Source organism: Oncorhynchus mykiss, chromosome 10 (genome assembly GCF_057628025.1).
Source record: "Oncorhynchus mykiss isolate SJ-2025 chromosome 10, ASM5762802v1, whole genome shotgun sequence".
In the NCBI taxonomy this organism is placed as follows: domain Eukaryota; kingdom Metazoa; phylum Chordata; class Actinopteri; order Salmoniformes; family Salmonidae; genus Oncorhynchus; species Oncorhynchus mykiss.
The window spans coordinates 69,673,177-69,694,954 of record NC_143031.1 but is presented as its reverse complement, the minus strand read 5'-3'; the positions used below and the strand labels follow the sequence as shown (position 1 = coordinate 69,694,954).

Below are 21,778 nucleotides of genomic sequence, written 5' to 3'. Positions count from 1 at the left end.
TGTAAATGAATGTAGCCTTTCCAATTGACTTAAAGCCTGTCTACTATTCATAAAGGATTTCATGTCGGAGGGCAAATCAAACAGACAATCTGCAGATAAGGCCGTTCATTCTTACCATCACCAGGGTCCACTATCTCCACAGTGGCTGTATCGGGGTACTCCAGCACGGCCATGACAGGCTCCGACAGCTGGATCTCAAAGGTCTCGCTGGTCTCAAACTCCTGGTCCGTGAAGATCTTTACCCTCCAGGTGGCCACTGTCTGGCCTGGGTTGAACTGGACCTGCTTCTGGGCCTTGCCCCGGAAGTCCTTGTCCTTCTCCGCAGTGCCATCCTTGGTGGTGATGCCTGAATAGAACCATATCGAACTGAACTAAATAGAACCTCATTTAATGACATTTCATTGGAATTTAGCTGAGGTAAGCTGAGCTGAACTGAACCTAATTGAACTGAATAGCTTTATAATAATGGCACGTAGCACTGTGTCGTTTGTAGGGCCTCAGAGGATGTGAGATGACTGCAGGTTGACTGTGATTTATAGACTGTAGTTGCCTGGTTAGCTCTCATTGTCTGTCTTTGTTCATATTTGCCCACTACTGTGTCGTCAAAAACAACTGTAAATATAGGAGCCTATGTATAAAAGCTTGTGTGTTGGATGTAGCCAAACAGACAAGCATGTTGACATGACCTTGTGACCTCTATGAGGAAGGGCTATCTGACCCCTCAATCAAACTAGGTTTTTCACCAGCGAGACAGGAAATGGGTCATCAGTCAAACAGGAACACACACAGGGCAGATTGATAATTAGGGGTCTGTTTTATTCTTAGGCTTCTTCTAATGGCAGGGTAATAACAGACAAATACACTCCATGAAGACCCTTAAAGGGCCAATCAGTCTTTTAACACAATGACAGTTTAATAGGTCCTGCTTTCTGAATAGTCTCTCCACTGACATTTACATTTTTTCGAAGTACCCCTAGTCAGAGTTGATGGTGGTGGGTGATTGAAATATTTACAACCCATTAGGGATAAAATAGTGGCAATTTAAAACTACCTTTATCTGAATGGCAAGCAGAGAAAACAATGGGAGAAATGCACTAACTCAGATATATCACTTGGGGGATGAACCAACAAAGTGCAAGCCAGTTCCAACAGGATCTACCATGGTACACTCTTAGAAAAAGGGTTCCAAAAGGGTTCTTCAGCTGTCCCTATAAGAGAACCCTTTTTGGTGCCTGGTTCTACCTGGCACCAAAAGGGTTTGATACCTGCAATAAAAAGGGTTGGGACAGCCGAATAACCCTTTATGGTTCTAGATAGCACCTTTTTGTCAAAGAGTCCACGCCCTTGGCGTCGGCTAATGGGGATCCTAATAAATCAAAAATCAAACCAATAGACTATAGATCTGATGTAAATCCTGTTCAAGACTTTCAGTACCATAGACATAGAATCTCCATGTCAGCCATATTGCATGAGTATTCTGTAAAATCACTGAGGAGCTTTGTACCCATTGTATTCAGTCTATTTCTATGTTTAGAGGTAAATACTGCTAGAGGTAAATACATTCTATATCTATGTCTAGAGGTGAATATTGCTATAGGTCCAATTTTAGTCATTGGGTTTATCTGTTTAGGTAAAGTCTGCTGTAGATCTGTGGTAAATACTGTGTAAGACTTCCAATACTCACTGACGAAGGATGTCTCTCCCAGGTATCCCCTGCGTCTGAGCGTCACCTCCAGGAATTTGGCGTCCTCATCCACCAGATAGTACTCCTTCTCCAGGCTGATCCACGACCAGTTGAGCCGGAATGGCTGCGGCTTCAGCTTGTTTCCACCTAGAAGACAAAACTTTGACATCAGTTTTTGTAAACTCATTGAGCCCTATGACAAAAGACAGATATTTTAAATTGTGAAGGGTAACTTGATAACTTAATGTCAGGGCTTACCCTCAAATCCTCCATCACAGGCCTCTTGAGTGATGCCTTGTTTCTAATTTCCTCTCTCACTCCATTGTTCTCTCTCTCTTTCTCTCTCTCTCTCTCTCTCTCTCTCTCTCAAACCAGACAGTATTAGCAGAGGGGTTAAAGGTGAGGTGCAGAGAGAGGCTCCATTACTCCTGGTGACTCACTGACATGGCAGCCCCAGCCATATCCTTTCAGCATCAGCCCTATCCCTTTAAGCACCAGCGGTATCCCTTTAAGCACCAGCGGTATCCCTTTAAGCACCAGCGGTATCCCTTTAAGCACCAGCACCTATCCCTTTAAGCACCAGCCCTATCCCTTTAAACATCAGCCCTACCCCTTTCAGCACCAGCCCTATCCCTTTCAGCATCAGCCCTATCCCTTTCAGCACCAGCCCTATCCCTTTCAGCATCAGCCCTATCCCTTTCAGCATCAGCCCTATCCCTTTAAGCACCAGCCCTATCCCTTTCAGCATCAGCCCTATCCCTTTAAGCACCAGCGGTATCCCTTTAAGCACCAGCGGTATCCCTTTAAGCACCAGCGGTATCCCTTTAAGCACCAGCCCTATCCCTTTAAGCACCAGCCCTATCCCTTTAAGCACCAGCCCAATCCCTTTAAGCACCAGCCCTATCCCTTTAAGCACCAGCCCTATCCCTTTAAGCATCAGCCCTATTCCTTTAAGCACCAGCGGTATCCCTTTAAGCACCAGCCCTATCCCTTTAAGCATCAGCCCTATCCCTTTAAGCACCAGCCCTATCCCTTTAAGCATCAGCCCTATCCCTTTAAGCACCAGCCCTATCCCTTTAAGCATCAGCCCTATCCCTTTAAGCATCAGCCCTATCCCTTTAAGCACCAGCGGTATCCCTTTAAGCACCAGCGGTATCCCTTTAAGCACCAGCGGTATCCCTTTAAGCACCAGCAGCACCTCTGAGGGACAAGGGTAACTTCATGTCTACTTCATGTCTATAGGCTTAAAATAGACCTTTTACCCCTTGGTGTTAAACGTTAGTATTGTGAAAGTAGCTCACATTTGTTGTGGTGAAAAACAGAAAGATTAACTAATTAGTTCTTACAATGTTTGAGTCTGTGCACTATGCACACGGAAACCTCTGACTTGAGATTTGCACCTGGACAGGACCCTCTGTAAAACCTCAGATTTAAAGTGATTAAGACTTCATATCTAGGTCATTTTTCTCAGCTTGAAGTGTATCTACCTCATTAGGCCCCATGAAGAGAACAGGTGCCATAAAACACACGTATGAACCAGACCTGGGTTCAAATACTATTCTAAATCATTTCATCATTTCAAATATGTTGCCTGGTCTCTATTAAGCTTACCTGATGCAATGGGACCAATATAATAGTCCCAAAAGTACAGCCCCCCCCCCCCCCCTTTTTTTAGGGTATTAAATAAGATATCAAACAGTATTTGAACCCAGGTCTGAAGCTCGTAGTCACCTGGCACTGATCACCATTGACTATAAATTGCTTCCTCTGCCCTTAATCCATACTATCTCATGACTCCTTTATCCTTCAAAAGAAAGTATTCCACTCGCCGCTTGACATGGGCCGCTCTGGACAGACGGAGTTACTTACTTAGCCGGTAACTTTCTTAATGCTTAAATCTTAATCCCAGGCTTCTTTTTAATAACTGCGGCCAAACGTCCAAACGCCTTGGCTTATCCCCTCTCTGACAGGCCCTAGGAGGACCCTTCACCTTGTGTCTGATTGGCCAGAGCTTAGTGGGTTCAGAGAGCCGCGGAGGTTAGAGAGGTGTTGGTCGGTTTTGCACCGCTGGTCACAGTGGCAGAAAGGCCTTATTAGCCTGTTATTAACCTGACCCTGGTCAATGTCAAGATAAGACCCTTTCATATTAACCCTTCACTTCCTTTAGTGTAGGGCCACGGTGGTTGTGGTCATCAGAATATCACTCTATTTCTATGGTTGTAGCGCCAGAGTTGAGGATTTGGTAGGTAGACTGAGAAAAGGCCGTGTGATATTAACCATTGATATACCTCTAGCAGAGGAGTGCTAGTGTTAGCCTAGTAGCATAGTGGTTGCCAACATACGGTCCGTGTCAAGAAGTAAATACCCTTGATATTATTAACCCTGTTGTGTCCTTGAGGTTTTTGAAAGGTGCTCTAAATTCAATGTATTATTATGTGTTATTCATATCATTATTATCGCACTCTTGTAGCATGATGGTTGCAGCACCAGAGTCGAGGATTTGGTAGATCAATGCGGAGAAAAGACCCTTCGGATATGAACCCCTACATAACAGAACACTAAGGAAAGGAAGCAGAACCAATCCTCTGAGGGGTGACAGAGAACCTGTGAGAGGAGGCTAACTAGAGAAATAAACTCTCACTAGGCTTTATGGAGGACAAGAGCATGGAGCATCTGGTTCATTCATACAATGAGCCTGCATTGGGGTTGGTTTTGCCTGGCTGAGGGAGAAAGGAGCTGTGGGCGTTCTGCTATGTGACTGGGGAGAATGAAAACACTGGAGGGAGGAGATGGGGCCACTTCCTCAAACCCACATGTCAACATGGCACGCCGGGCCATAACCGAGACACAACAGGGCCAGGGACAAACCACACTCCGCCAAGCCTGGATGTCAATGACGGTGGATTGAATTGAACTGATACCAACTAGTGGATTTTTCCGGGGGATTGATTAAATTGGATCGTTTCACTTGTTTCACTTGTTCACGTAAATCACACACACACACACACACACACACACACACACACACACACACACACACACACACACACACACACACACACCAGAACCTGCCACCACCCCACCCCAGCCATCCCCCAATGCTATAGTATAGTAGCCATGGAGTCCCAGTTTGACATAGGAGCCCCTAGCACCGAACGGTGTCTATCCTTGACCATGCTCATGTTTCTGACAGCTCCGGCTAAAAATACAGGAAGCATTCATCATGTTTGTCTTTGCCTGCCCCAAATTCCACCACGCTTGATGAGTGCGCATGTGGCCAATTGATAGACAAGATGAGCCAGTTAACTTCCAAAGAAGATTTGAGTGTTTGATTAAGTGTATTTTCGTTTAGCCTGAGTGGAAATATCAAACACTTGAGCATCTTTGCAATGTAAAATGGAAGTGCAGTGACTGTTGACTTTCGTCCGTCACTTGTACCTATAACGTACAGTGCACATAAACTAAATGCTACATGGCACATTAGTCACACCTCAGTCCATCACATAAAGTATAATGATCACTTATCAAGGAAGAAACTTGATTTATCAAACCTGTATACATTTCTGCTCATATCTCCTCAAACCCACAGAATCTGAAGGATGTGTTTCTGTTCAGAAAGGCACGTGTTCCTAGGCAGGCTGCCCAGTTTACACAGAGCTGATATTGAGCTTAGTGAGCCTGTATTGTGTGTCAGATAGGTAAGATTATCATATGAACATAGTCAGCAACAAAAAGACTATCGCTCTGGCATCCAGACTGGCAGCCTATCTGACAGCTTCTGGTTTCAGCTCTGACACTGTTACCCTCAAGACATGTAATAATCGGGTAATAATGCCATTTTGTCTTGAGTATTGCATGGAAATACCTTCAATTTCTCACATGGTGTAGTTTGTCTGGTGAAATACTATAGATGATGAGACTATGTAAGTAAAATAATATTGAAAACGAAGGAGTCAATTGACATGTAAGAATTAGAAGCAGATTATTCTGCACTGGGGAAATTAATTCATATGAGCGCTAATGACCATATTTAATTGAATTGATCAGCTGCTGTTATTTCTCAATTGTCACTCAATTATCAGGGTGATAATAAGGTCTTGGAGTTCATTTGAGTTGAAATCCTCAGAATAACCTAAATCAACAGGCTGATAAAATAGGACAGATGAGATTTAAGGACATCTAGCATTTACCACCTGACCTGGCGCCTGTTAAAAGAACAGAGTTGGATTTCCGACCGGGGGGGGGGGGATGGGAGTCAATTGGAAAAAAAGAGCTGAGGAAAAGTCTTCCCTAACCATGTCTCCATTACCCAGACCTGATAGAGATACGTTGTGACACCATGACATCGCTGTGACGCTATACATACATCATGTTATACATAGACGCACAGCCAGTGGAGGGGACCTCAAAGCCATGGCTGTGTGATATCTGAGCCTTTGAAAACGCTATGACGACTATGACAAAGGCAATGTCGTCATCATCCATATATTTTGTGTGTCGTCCAAGAGAGTTGGCTGGCAGGCCTCAAAAACAAATCAGCACATGTTACAATGATGATACAAGCACACAAACGTACCCTTTAAAATGACACGGTAATATCATTACAATCTGAGCTGTCTGTGTATAATCAATTACACTAATATCACATTCCATCCCCCAGGTGGACATGATCAGAGCCATAGACATGACCGTGAGATAGTGGGCTTCAGATCCGGCCGGTGTGACACTTCAGTCAGCCATGGTCTCTCTCTCTCTCTCTCTCTCTCTCTCTCTCTCTCTCTCTCTCTCGCTCTCGCTCTCGCTCTCTCGCTCTCTCACTCTGTGTCTCAGAGAACTCCTGCCAGAACTTCAGATTCCGGAAAAAGAAGCTGAGTGACAGCTGTGCCCTCCCACCCCATCTCTCTGTCCCTATTTTGTCTTTGTCCCTCCAGGATGAACAAGGGACAGCAGGCCACTGTCTGGGTGGCCCACAGCCCACTGCTCTGGCATGTCTCTCTGCCTCCCTCCATGCCTGCATGCTTTCCTTTCTCAAACTCAAAGGAGGGAATCCTCTTCTGGCTCCTTTTGTGAATCCTGTCAGATACCGTGTCCAGACCTGGCATGGAATCCAACCACACCAGACACGGATCCAGTGGTGTGTTGTCAAGCACACCATGCACTTTCTGCTTTCCATTAGAGAAGGTCACATCAATACCACTGATTCAGATAAACCTAAAGTGAAACTGAGTGGTAGCCTTCCAGTGTTTGTATAAAACTCCATCTCAAAGGATATATAGACTGATTAGTGCTCAGCGCTTCTCCCTATTTAAATGAACTGAGGCGTCTTGCAGAAGTGGAGAGGGACGCCTTCCTTGGTATTTATAAGAGCAATAACGTGGATAGAGTATGTAAGGCTAAGTAATGGCCACATTCCCTCTGAACCAGGTGTCTCTGCTGGGACTTTCATAAAGTTACAGGAATAGATCAAAATGGAGGGGTTCTGATGTCTCTAACTGATTTACGAATTCATTTATTACAATCTTTACAACTAACATATCAACCACACTCCCAGCTCACATTTCTTTTGCGTTTCAAACTGACAATAATATTGGTTCTCACCATCAGATGAAATGTTTTATAGAAGACGGGATTTTGAAACGCCCCTGTTTCAGGCTCTTAATAAATTTGTCCTTAGAGTGATTTATTAATGCTAGGCTAATCGTTTGAGTAAGCAGTAAGCACGGCCAGTATATCACAGCCACTGCTAAGTGTTGGCCCCTGGACATTTTCAATGTTCTTAGACCTGAGTGAGAAGACTGGATGTTTTCCAAGTATGGGGCTCCCTACGGTGCATCCATCTTTGGATAACTAACTCAGACGGTAGCTAGCTAGCTTGCCTCCCTATGCTCCAACAACATGTAACTTTAGTGGCTAACAGGTCAAATTAATTTACCACTGTCATTTTAATGACTTGTCAGGGGATTTGCCAAGATTCTCAAGATAGTCTCTTGTGAGCCTCGATGACTAAGGATATAATGGAGACATCAGTTAGGTTCATTCCGATTCCAAACATGTTTGATTGTATCTCCTGACTGTACATCAGAGGAGGCTGGTGGGGGGAGCTATAGGAGGATGGACTCATTGTAATGGCTAAAATGGAACGAAGTCAAACGTGGTTTCCATATGTTTGATGTGTTGGATACTGTTCCATTATTCCATTCCAGCCAGTACAATGAGCCTGTCCGCCATTGCTAACTACCAGCACACTTAGCTAACTAGGTCCCATTGTTGCAAAGAGTTATGGGATATTAGATACCGTTGTTTTAACCTTTGTCATCTTCAACCTCGACCATGGTCAGCAATCCATCCATAAAGCAACCAGCAGCCCTACAGAAAACCCCCCCAGTGTCCTTTCATCCCACCTTCTTCATCAGGTCATCAGGTCCTATTTACATTGCTACAGTATTCATAGCCATACATAGATATACTTAGGGTGGTGGGTGGGACTCAAGAGGAGGGGGAGGATATCATTGGTCAGAATGAGGTTTTGACAGCCAAGAGAATGATGCAAGGGTGAGCAACAGAAAGCGGCGCCCATGTAAGTATATCCCTGCTGAGTGACAGGAATGAGGACCATGATTATTACATTTCCTCATTCCTCTTTTTATTTATACTGGGTCACATTGCACTCTGCCCTCTGCGACATGGCCCGGTATAAACTTGCAGAAATGTACATTTTAGTAATTTAGCAGACTCCCTTATCCAGAGGGATTTGCAATCAACTAAAGTAGGCAAAACAACCACATATATACAAAAATAATAATAATGTTTTATTGTCACATACACCGGATAGGTGCAGTGAAAGGAGGCTGGTGGCAGCTTTCTCTTTTTTTAACGTTGGCGCTACAGTACAGAAAGTATATTCTCAAATGCCAGAGTGCTCAACTTAGTTTCCTCTGGGGCATTCCGAAGATCCCATGGTTGGGATTTTGGATTGGAGGAGCCAGGCATATTAATAGATCCTATTGGCCACTGCCGTCCGTGTATGTACTGTAAAATAACACTGACTCCAGAACAGTGACCTGATCTGGGTCGGAAAGGCAGCATGCCGCACATCACAAGTTGACAGAGAGACTGGGTAACCCCCAATGGTGCCACTGGCGCTTATTGCATCATTTTGGAGAAAACTAACCTAACTGTCCATGGCAACTGGCCAAAATGAATAATTTAATCATATATATACACAAAACTGAGTGTATAAAACATTATGAACACCTGCTCTTTCCATGACATAGATTGACCAGGTGAATCCAGGTGAAAGCTATGATCCCTTATTGATGTCACTTGTTAAAGCCACTTCTAATCAGTGTAGATGAAGGGGAGGAGACCGGTTAAAGAAGGATTTTTAAGCCTTGAGACAATTGAGACATGGATTGTGTGCGTGTGCCATTCAGAGGGTGAATGGGCAAGACAAAATATTTAAGTGCCTTTGAGCGGGGTACTGGTTTGAGTGTGTCAAGAACTGCAATGCTGCTGGGTTTTTCACGCTCAACAGTTTCCCGTCTGTATCAAGAATGGTCCACCACCCAGAGGACATCCAGCCAACTGTGGGAAGCATTAGAGTCAGCATGGGCCAGCATCCTTGTGGAACGCTGTTCTGAGGGCAAAAGGGGTGCATCTCAATATTAGAAAGGTGTTCCTAATGTTTTGCACACTCAGTCTATATGCCATTTAGCAGACACTTATCCAAAGCTACTTACACTCACGCTTGCATACATTTAACGTATGGGTGATCCCGGGAATCGAACCCATTATCCTGGCATTGCAAGAGCCACACTCTACCAACTGAGCTCAATGAAACGACTAAGTGGTGTCAGGATTTTTAGTAAATCCTCACAGAACTTCCAGACTGAGGCAAGGAATGATAGAAGAGAGAGAGAGGAAAGGAAAGGTGCATCTGCTAAATGACTAAAATGTCAATATAAGTGAAGGAGAGGATAGATACTGACGTTATAGCTTAAGTGGAAGACATACAGATGTGGGATCTTAATTTGATCCCCCTGTTGCAGGAGAACCTTTCTGCGATGTAGGACATTTAAAACATGTAGTGTATTTAAGTTTTGAAAAATGCTTCTGAAATGTGCCATTTACACTCTGAAGTACAAGTGTGCAAGTGACACGTCTTTAAACAGACAGCGAGAGAGTAGAATATAATGTAAAGTATAGAATATAAAGACAGTTTTAAAAGAAAGTATGGGGAGCAGCAGACAGCTTTGCCATATGGAAGCAGACATGAATAACCTCTAGGGGCCAGACATCATAACACCAACACTCTCCCAACACCAATAAATCTATCTGCCCCGTGTCAGGAGGCAAGGAGAGAGCGAGAGAGAGGGAGAGGAAGAAGCCTCCGCCTCACAGTCACAGTATACATGTAGGTAGACCTTCAACTGGCACCAGGGGACAGTAAATCGTTGGCCGGCTGTTGACATGGCTGACAGGTTAGATCCGAACACACACTTAGGAAGTCATGGTGCCTGCTGTGTAAAATGGCCACGACCCACTCAAGCCTCATTCACTGTCTCTCACTGCCTCGACAGCACACAAACCTACAGTACTGTTATGTGCTGTGCACTAGCCCTTCTGGAAACAAATGTTTTAGCATGGGAACAACTATGGAACATCATACATGCTCTCTCTCTCTCTCTCTCTCTCTCTCTCTCTCTCTCTCTCTCTCTCTCTCTCTCTCTAAAAAAGACTATTCCCCTCCTCTGAAAAAGTGCCATTCTACCCCTCTGGAACAGAGCAGGGGCTGTGATGCAGTCAAACGTTCCTATCTTAGTATTGGCTTTGATTTCTGGCGGTTGTGAGTGGGGTCTGTGGGGGACTATGAAAGGGGATACTTCCGGTCCTGGAACTCTCCCAGTCCCATACACCTGTCTACTAGGGTTCCCACTTCACTTCCAGGTATGTCTGTGTGTGTAGCAGGAGACGGGAGTCTTGAAGGCAGGAAGCACATTCCTTGTTCCCAGGAATGATCGCATAACACTGTTACCTCTGCCACTGGTCTACTGTCATTCCCCATGCAGCAGGAGCCTGGAGTGAAAGGGGAAACTACCAGATTATAAAACCGAGAATGATTCAACACAGGGAGGGTATTTTCAAAATACAACCAATTAGCATGACTATATATGTACATTTGTATCATTGCTATTGCTATGAAACCTAAAACGGCACAACCTCCTCTTGCATAACGTATTAACCTTGGCAGAGTTTGCCTGGAAGCTAATATTCACTATCTACTCACTAGCCTATCATTTTCTTAATGAGCGCTCTTAAAAAAATCTGATGTAGACTTCCCATATCTATCTAACTACCTGGATGAGTTTAAAACTCTGATGCAAGACTCTGTTCAGGAGGAGTGTAAATTGTTATCGTATTGTTGTGCTGATTGTATTGCATTGTTGTGCTGATTGGATCATATTGTTGTGCTGATTGGATCGTATTGTTGTGCTGATTGTATTGCATTGTTGTGGTGATTGTATTGCATTGTTGTGCTGATTGGATCGTATTGTTGTGCTGATTGTATTGCATTGTTGTGCTATTTGTAATGCATTGTTGTACTGATTGGATCGTATTGTTGTGCTGATTGGATCGTATTGTTGTGCTGATTGTATTGCATTGTTGTGCTGAATGTATTGCATTGTTGTGCTGATTGGATCGTATTGTTGTGCTGATTGTATTGCATTGTTGTGCTGATTGGATCGTATAGTAGTGCTGATTGTATTGCATTGTTGTGCTGATTGTATTGCATTGTTGTGCTGATTGGATCGTATTGTTGTGCTGATTGTATTGCATTGTTGTGCTGATTGTATTGTATTGTTGTGCTGATTGGATCGTATTGTAGTGCTGATTGTATTGCATTGTTGTGCTGATTGTATTGCATTGTTGTGCTGATTGTATTGCATTGTTGTGCTGATTGTATTGCATTGTTGTGCTGATTGTATTGCATTGTTGTGCTGGTTGTATTGTATTGTTGTGCTGATTGTATTGCATTGTTGTGCTGATTGTATTGCATTGTTGTGCTGATTGGATCGTATTGTTGTGCTGATTGTATTGTATTGTTGTGCTGATTGTATTGCATTGTTGTGCTGATTGTATTGCATTGTTGTGCTGATTGGATCGTATTGTTGTGCTGATTGTATTGTATTGTTGTGCTGATTGTATTGCATTGTTGTGCTGATTGGATCGTATTGTTGTGCTGATTGGATCGTATTGTTGTGCTGATTGGATCGTATTGTTGTGCTGATTGTATTGCATTGTTGTGCTATTTGTAATGCATTGTTGTACTGATTGGATTGTATTGTTGTGCTGATTGGATCGTATTGTTGTGCTGATTGTATTGCATTGTTGTACTGATTGGATCGTATTGTAGTGCTGATTGTATTGTATTGTAGTGCTGGTTGTATTGTATTATAGTGCTGATTGTATTGTATTATAGTGCTGGTTGTATTGTATTGATGTGCTGATTGTATTGTATTGTAGTGCTGATTGTATTGTATTGTTGTGCTGATTGTATTGTATTGTTGTGCTGATTGTATTGTATTATAGTGCTGATTGTATTGTATTGTAGTGCTGATTGTATTGTATTGTAGTGCTGATTGTATTGTATTATAGTGCTGATTGTATTGTATTGTAGTGCTGATTGTATTGTATTGTAGTGCTGATTGTATTGTATTATAGTGCTGGTTGTATTGTATTATAGTGCTGATTGTATTGTATTATAGTGCTGATTGTATTGTATTGATGTGCTGATTGTATTGTATTGTTGTGCTGATTGTATTGTATTATAGTGCTGATTGTATTGTATTGTTGTGCTGATTGTATTGTATTGTTGTGCTGATTGTATTGTATTGTAGTGCTGATTGTATTGTATTGTTGTGCTGATTGTATTGTATTGTTGTGCTGATTGTATTGTATTATAGTGCTGATTGTATTGTATTGATGTGCTGATTGTATTGCATTGTTGTGCTGATTGTATTGTATTGTATTGTTGTGCTGATTGTATTGTATTGTATTGTTGTGCTGATTGTATTATATTGTAGTGCTGATTGTATTGTATTGTTGTGCTGATTGTATTGTATTGTTGTGCTGATTGTATTGTATTGTATTGTTGTGCTGATTGTATTATATTGTAGTGCTGATTGTATTGTATTGATGTGCTGATTGTATTGTATTGTTGTGCTGATTGTATTGTATTGTATTGTTGTGCTGATTGTATTATATTGTAGTGCTGATTGTATTGTATTGTTGTGCTGATTGTATTGCATTGTTGTGCTGATTGTATTGTATTGTTGTGCTGATTGTATTGTATTATAGTGCTGATTGTATTGTATTGTTGTGCTGATTGTATTGTATTGTTGTGCTGATTGTATTGTATTGTAGTGCTGGTTGTATTGTATTGATGTGCTGATTGTATTGTATTGTAGTGCTGATTGTATTGTATTGTTGTGCTGATTGTATTGTATTGTAGTGCTGGTTGTATTGTATTGATGTGCTGATTGTATTGTATTGTTGTGCTGATTGTATTGTATTATAGTGCTGATTGTATTGTATTGTAGTGCTGGTTGTATTGTATTGATGTGCTGATTGTATTGTATTGTTGTGCTGGTTGTATTGTATTGTTGTGCTGATTGTATTGTATTATAGTGCTGATTGTATTGTATTGATGTGCTGATTGTATTGTATTGATGTGCTGATTGTATTGTATTATAGTGCTGATTGTATTGTATTGTTGTGCTGATTGTATTGTATTATAGTGCTGATTGTATTGTATTGATGTGCTGATTGTATTGTATTGATGTGCTGATTGTATTGTATTATAGTGCTGATTGTATTGTATTGTTGTGCTGATTGTATTGTATTGATGTGCTGATTGTATTGTATTGATGTGCTGATTGTATTGTATTATAGTGCTGATTGTATTGTATTGATGTGCTGATTGTATTGTATTGATGTGCTGATTGTATTGTATTATAGTGCTGATTGTATTGTATTGTAGTGCTGGTTGTATTGTATTGATGTGCTGATTGTATTGTATTGTAGTGCTGATTGTATTGTATTGTTGTGCTGATTGTATTGTATTATAGTGCTGATTGTATTGTATTGATGTGCTGATTGTATTGTATTGTTGTGCTGATTGTATTGTATTGATGTGCTGATTGTATTGTATTGTTGTGCTGATTGTATTGTATTGATGTGCTGATTGTATTGTATTGATGTGCTGATTGTATTGTATTGATGTGCTGATTGTATTGTATTATAGTGCTGATTGTATTGTATTGTTGTGCTGATTGTATTGTATTGTTGTGCTGATTGTATTGTATTGATGTGCTGATTGTATTGTATTGATGTGCTGATTGTATTGTATTGATGTGCTGATTGGATCGTATTGTTGTGCTGATTGTATTGCATTGTTGTGCTGATTGTATTGTATTGATGTGCTGATTGTATTGTATTGTTGTGCTGATTGTATTGCATTGATGTGCTGATTGTATTGTATTGATGTGCTGATTGTATTGTATTGATGTGCTGATTGGATCGTATTGTTGTGCTGATTGTATTGTATTGATGTGCTGATTGTATTGTATTGATGTGCTGATTGTATTGTATTGTAGTGCTGATTGTATTGCATTGTTGTGCTGATTGTATTGCATTGTTGTGCTGGTTGTATTGTATTATAGTGCTGGTTGTATTGTATTATAGTGCTGATTGTATTGTATTGATGTGCTGATTGTATTGTATTGTTGTGCTGATTGTATTGTATTGTAGTGCTGATTGTATTGCATTGTTGTGCTGATTGTATTGCATTGTTGTGCTGGTTGTATTGTATTATAGTGCTGGTTGTATTGTATTATAGTGCTGATTGTATTGTATTGATGTGCTGATTGTATTGTATTGTAGTGCTGATTGTATTGCATTGTTGTGCTGATTGTATTGCATTGTTGTGCTGATTGTATTGCATTGTTGTGCTGAATGTATTGCATTGTTGTGCTGATTGTATTGCATTGTTGTGCTGATTGTATTGCATTGTTGTGCTGATTGGATCGTATTGTTGTGCTGATTGTATGGATGACAGACACACTGAACTTATTCATTATTGGGATAGAGCTCAGAGGCTAATAATAGTTGTGCCGTTAGACTAGTTTCCTTTGAAGAAGCTATATGGAAATTGAAAAATACCTTTTATGATAGAATGACACTGCCTTTCATCCAAGCACCTTGTCATAAACCTATTATCACACAGGGATAGCCAACAATAACAAAAACAGTGTTGAGGAAACATTCAAAGGTGGCCATTTTGAGCGAGGCAGAATCCAGGTCAGGGCTTTGCTGTGTCTTTCAGCAGGATTAGGTGAAGGGACGGAGGGCTGACACTAGATCAATAATCAGTTATCTGTGTAGTGATGGTAATAATACCCCGTCCTCCTAACCCTAACCGTTCTAACCTGTTCTAACAACTTGAGTCCATCACTCAACGAAGAGGACATCTCTACATGGCCATATGCCTGGAGATGAGGGAGTAGGTCTATACCCCAGCTCACTTTATCCATCAGAGTACCTTATAATCACCCCTCAGAACAGAACCAGTGGGCTGGTTGGGTCCTTATGGGCCTCAAGGGGTGTAAGGTATTCCCTCATCAAATAATACATTAAGGCTTGAATGAAGGGAACCTGTCTGAGTTTGTCACTTATGATTCAGTCAGTCTGCTTATTGTTGTCTAACATAGACATCAGTTTCTAAACAACCATTTCCAAAATGCATTTACATTTTTTCATTGCTACTCCTCAGGGCTGACTGATGATTTACACATTCCTCCGTCCATCGGATCTCCCCGAAGGGTGAAAAGTTAAACAGGCACTCCGCAGGGCCTCCCTCTGGGGTCCTGACAGAAAAAGGACAGCATATGCTACCAGGACTTGGAATGTGGCCACGGTCCATTTCAAGAGACAAGACTTCCCGTGCAGAGACACTGGGAAGTCATCACTAAACCCCCCCCCCCCACACACACACACACACACACACACACACACAGCCGTGCTATGGGTAGAGCCGCCGCTGCCTCTGTGTCTCTCGACATCTGCTGGGACATGGGAATACTTCCTTCCTCCTTCCTCCCCTTTCTTCACCCTTTCCTCACCCCATCAACACCCTCTCCACCATGGAGATTGTAAGTCTCTAAAAGTAAGGAGATTGAGTGTGTACCCATCCATTGCATGCAAGACTGTGTAACTGCCATGTGTGTAGCTTCCCACTTTTTGGAAGCCAACCACTTGATTTCGTCCCTATGTTATAATGGCATTGAACATGTCACCCTCTCTAGGATAGGGGGTGACCTCGACAATTTATTGTTAAAATGAGAGGCTGCCTAGATCTTTAATTGAAAGACCCTTGCTCCCTTCGGTCTCAACGTAAACTTTGTTCTGAGGCCATTATTGTGATTTTTCTATTGTAAATGTTTGTATGCTTATGAAGCCAAATTTTATCTATGATCGTACGCTATCCATTCATGTTTTTATATGTTATGTTATATGTTATGCTAACGCTACATCACCACTTCACACATAAAGGTTATGCTAACACTTTGCTATGCTATATCACCACATTCCCATCAAGGTGAGGGACGAGGGGAGAGCTTCATTCAAAGGAATTCAGTCAGGGTCTCAACATACTATTCAGAGTAAGAATAGTAGAATACACAAAGTTCAATTTCGACATTTGGTTGTGCATTAGCTGTTTTTTCTCATTATGTCAGTCACTGACCCAGGGCCACAGTGTCTCCTGACCCCTCCTGTCTCAGCCTCCAGTATTTATGCTGCAGTAGTTTATGTGTCGGGGGGCTAGGGTCAGTTTGTTATATCTGGAGTACTTCTCCTGTCCTATTCGGTGTCCTGTGTGAATCTAAGTGTGCGTTCTCTAATTCTCTCCTTCTCTCTTTCTCTCTCTCGGAGGACCTGAGCCCTAGGACCATGCCCCAGGACTACCTGACATGATGACTCCTTGCTGTCCCCAGTCCACCTGGCTGTGCTGCTGCTCCAGTTTCAACTGTTCTGCCTTATTATTATTCGACCATGCTGATCATTTATGAACATTTGAACATCTTGGCCATGTTCTGTTATAATCTCCACCCGGCACAGCCAGAAGAGGACTGGCCATCCCACATATGCTCTCTCTAATTCTCTCTTTCTTTCTCTCTCTCGGAGGACCTGAGCCCTAGGACCATGCCCCAGGAATACCTGACATGATGACTCCTTGCTGTCCCCAGTCCACCTGACTGTGCTGCTGCTCCAGTTTCAACTATTCTGCCTTATTATTATTCGACCATGCTGGTCATTTATGAACATTTGAACATCTTGACCATGTTTTGTTATAATCTCCACCCGGCACAGCCAGAAGAGGACTGGCCACCCCACATAGCCTGGTTCCTCTCTAGGTTTCTTCCTAGGTTTTGGCCTTTCTAGGGAGTTTTTCCTAGCCACCGTGCTTCTTCACCTGCATTGCTTGCTGTTTGGGGTTTTAGGCTGGGTTTCTGTACAGCACTTTGAGATATCAGCTGATGTACGAAGGGCTATATAAAATAAATTTGATTGATTGACTGACAGTCACTCATTTAGCCCATGGCAGCTAACAATTTTTAGCTTGGTAAGTTAGTCCAGTCAGCTACTGTGCCTTGCGAAAGTATTCGGCCCCCTTGAACTTTGCGACCTTTTGCCACATTTCAGGCTTCAAACATAAAGATATAAAACTGTATTTTTTTGTGAAGAATTAACAACAAGTGGAACACAATCATGAAGTGGAACGACATTTATTGGATATTTCAAACTTTTTTAACAAATCAAAAACTGAAAAATTGGGCGTGCAAAATTATTCAGCCCCCTTAAGTTAATACTTTGTAGTGCCACCTTTTGCTGCGATTACAGCTGTAAGTCGCTTGGGGTATGTCTATCAGTTTTGCACATCGAGAGACTGAAATGTTTTCCCATTCCTCCTTGCAAAACAGCTCGAGCTCAGTGAGGTTGGATGGAGAGCATTTGTGAACAGCAGTTTTCAGTTCTTTCCACAGATTCTCAATTGGATTCAGGTCTGGACTTTGACTTGGCCATTCTAACACCTGGATATGTTTATTTTTGAACCATTCCATTGTAGATTTTGCTTTATGTTTTGGATCATTGTCTTGTTGGAAGACAAATCTCCGTCCCAGTCTCAAGTCTTTTGCAGACTCCATCAGGTTTTCTTCCAGAATGGTCCTGTATTTGGCTGCATCCATCTTCCCATCAATTTTAACCATCTTCCCTGTCCCTGCTGAAGAAAAGCAGGCCCAAACCATGATGCTGCCACCACCATGTTTGACAGTGGGGATGGTGTGTTCAGCTGTGTTGCTTTTATGCCAAACATAACGTTTTGCATTGTTGCCAAAAAGTTCAATTTTGGTTTCATCTGACCAGAGCACCTTCTTCCACATGTTTGGTGTGTATCCCAGGTGGCTTGTGGCAAACTTTAAACAACACTTTTTATGGATATCTTTAAGAAATGGCTTTCTTCTTGCCACTCTTCCATAAAGGCCAGATTTGTGCAATATACGACTCCCACCTCAGCTGTAGATCTCTGCAGTTCATCCAGAGTGATCATGGGCCTCTTGGCTGCATCTCTGATCAGTCTTCTCCTTGTATGAGCTGAAAGTTTAGAGGGACGGCCAGGTCTTGGTAGATTTGCAGTGGTCTGATTCTCCTTCCATTTCAATATTATCGCTTGCACAGTGCTCCTTGGGATGTTTAAAGCTTGGGAAATATTTTTGTATCCAAATCCGGCTTTAAACTTCTTCACAACAGTATATCGGACCTGCCTGGTGTGTTCCTTGTTCTTTATGATGCTCTCTGCGCTTTTAACGGACCTCTGAGACTATCACAGTGCAGGTGCATTTATACGGAGACTTGATTACACACAGGTGGATTGTATTTATCATCATTAGTCATTTAGGTCAACATTGGATCATTCAGAGATCCTCACTGAACTTCTGGAGAGAGTTTGCTGCACTGAAAGTAAAGGGGCTGAATAATTTTGCACGCCCAATTTTTCAGTTTTTGATTTGTTAAAAAAGTTTGAAATATCCAATAAATGTCGTTCCACTTCATGATTGTGTCCCACTTGTTGTTGATTCTTCACAAAAAAATACAGTTTTATATCTTTATGTTTGAAGCCTGAAATGTGGCAAAAGGTCGCAAAGTTCAAGGGGGCCGAATACTTTCGCAAGGCACTGTATTTAAACTTGTAGTAGTCATGGCCAAATAATGGCAAATGTGTAGAATTGCAGGAAATTAACTTTAAAACTAAAATAAGTCTCTACACTCTCGCATAGGGCCCCCAAAAGGCTAGGGCCGGCCAACACCCACTCCTGACCAACACCCAGGGGAAATACCCTGACCCCTCGCTCTTTCTCTTCTTACCCATAACGCATTATTTATGACATGTTGTTTCAGTACAGCAATAAAACTCTACAGGGAGACAATGTTCTATGTGAATTTTGCACACTTGTAAATAGTATTAATTTTAAGGTATTGTTCATGGTCCCTTCTGCTGCAGACATTTATTCTATGGAATCTAGAACGTCCAGTGGTGTTTCTCATACACATAAAAAAACACAAAACTTTTATGTGCATATTCGCTGACCAACAGAATGCTGTGTCAACTTGTTCCTACATGCCAGTAACAGACTCAGGCAATTGTTGCCTTTTCATGCCTTTATTTGATGTTACTCGGTGTGTGTGTGGTGTGTGTCCTACCAGCCCTGACTCAGTGCTCTGCACATGTTAAACGTAGTCAGACAGAAACAAAGTTACATTAGACAGATGGCAGAGAGGTATAGAGCCAACGCTGCACCTGGTTCAGATGTGCTGGCTGGAATCTCAAACAGAACAGTGGGACAGACTACACTACAAACACAGGGGATTGTGGAGCTAATTGAAGCCCTTGTGTCCCCTTCCTGTTGTAGCCAGACCCTCAATTACAGACAGCCCTGAGAAAGAAAGCCCTATTATCCATTAAGGCTATACTGTCTGAGAGCGACAGCCATTTATGGCCATCTGGAATTCAGCATGTTCTGCTTTAGCAGAGTAAGAGGACGTGTCCATCCAAAACAAATGGAAACTTTGGGAAAACACATGCATTAAAAAATATAAATAATTAAGAAAATAAGTCTCAGTATTTCAGCATGTGTGGATCGGAACAGTACAGGAAAATAATTCCTTGTTGTGCAATATCTTCAGAAACTAGTTAACAACCTTTCTCCCACTCTGTTCTCACAGTCAATTCTCTGTCCTAACAGGAGAGTTCATTACTGGGCGTGAATGCTAACATGAAGAGGAAAGGGTTAACTTAGAAAACAACAAGAGGAATTGACCAAAAGGCCATGACACCTAAACCCTCCGTGGCCATCAACCATGGTGATGATGATGATGATGATGATGATGATATTGTGCTAGCTAGCTAGTCCTCAATCCAGCATAAATATAGCCCAATCTTTTCTTACAGTGTGTCATGCAGGGATGCATTTCAAAACCTCAGAATGTGTTAAGCATTTACAGCTGATGTTAAAATAGCAACGCATGCCTCCATCTCCACCTGCTATATTTTGTTAATTTGCTTTGCATTCGCTATATATATCCGTGATGCAGATAAACTACGTCCACAATGGTACTTTGGACAAAGTGAACCATAACAAAGCGCAAACTAATATCCAACAACTGATTCGTTTCAAAACTCCACAGTCTGTGTGTGATACACAAATGTGTAGAATATGTAGAATATACTTTGAAACCAAAAACATATTTTATGATAAACATGCTTTACTCCAATAGTTGAAATCTACCGACAATGCGATAGAAAAGCTACGTTATATAAACACTAACATCATAATCATGCATATTAATTACTGTATACTGAAAACACCAATAGGATTGTCACGATAGAAATGCAACCTGTGTGGATAGTTATGAAGTCCAATAAGATACGGTTCATATGACATCGGACCAAAAGTTAATTTCCAGGGGAATATAAATACACACAGCTACTGAAATCCAAAGCCTCCCAAGCAAAGGATCCCTAGAGAAGTTAAGGAATGGATCTGGCAGCAAAACGCAGAAGACCATATCGGATGGTGATGACAAGTCAAACAGAAAATAGAATCCAAAAAATAGAAGCACTTAAAACGATTCCATGAGAATTTTGGATTGTGATGCAAAACTTGCTAACTTCACTATGAAATAGTTATGTGTGTCTGAGAAGCCACACGTTTCTGTTCCACTAACCTAGAGAAGCAATGAAACAGGTCCTTAACAGTCACCTTGATCCTTACAAAACTGCTGTTCAAAATGCTGTTTCCTCTACACACAGGGTCAAAGGCTCATGCTATTCTCACTGATCTAGGATCGATTTCCATAAAAACGGACATATGGTTTGATGAATACTTGGAATGCCTTGGAGGCATTGGAGGTGGCAAATTTGGTTTCATGCTATCACTTCAAACACTGAAGGAAACCCAGGACAAAAACCACAAAGGAAAACTCTCATTGTTCATGATACAATAAAGTTCAGAGCTTTTTTAATTGCCGGGCGTTCCATCCCTTTCACTCCTAACACACCCAGGGACACTGTTCGGCCCATGTCCCCACTGACCTCGTCCACCCCTTCTTTAAACCTGCCACCCTCAGCAGTGGGGCGAGGAGAGAGAAGGGGCTCTGTGCTAGCTGTCAGTCATGGCGAACTGCGTTTAAGTCTTTGTGATGCAAACACTTTGGAGATTGACAGAGAGCAGGAAGATTCAATCTCAAAGAGACATTCAATCTTAAAAGAAGGCTGAAGCCGAAAAGAATGCCTACAGGCCATGTGATATAAGTCTGCAGTAATGGGACACGACAACGTCAATGAGCATGAGGTTCAAATATTAAAAAAGAGGGTCTTACCTTTATCCTCTACTGTGAAGTAGAAGATATCACTTGTGGCGTTGCTACCATCAAGCAGCACGTAGCAAATCTTCATTTCGTCGATATCAGCTGATG

The 21,778-nt window shown here is 41.9% G+C and overlaps 1 protein-coding gene across 1 annotated transcript in view; it reads right to left on the bottom strand.

Annotated features, from left to right (window-relative positions):
• LOC110534535 (FRAS1-related extracellular matrix protein 2) overlaps positions 1 to 21,778 on the bottom strand; it is a 51,402-nt gene that overhangs the window by 23,958 nt on the left and 5,666 nt on the right. Inside the window, exons 2-4 of the mRNA XM_090187634.1 lie at positions 21,683 to 21,772; positions 1,685 to 1,831; positions 116 to 346 (exon numbers count right to left, since the gene is read on the bottom strand). Of these exons, the coding sequence (XP_090043760.1) occupies positions 116 to 346; positions 1,685 to 1,831; positions 21,683 to 21,772 (468 nt within the window). The remainder of the gene's footprint in view (positions 1 to 115; positions 347 to 1,684; positions 1,832 to 21,682; positions 21,773 to 21,778) is intronic.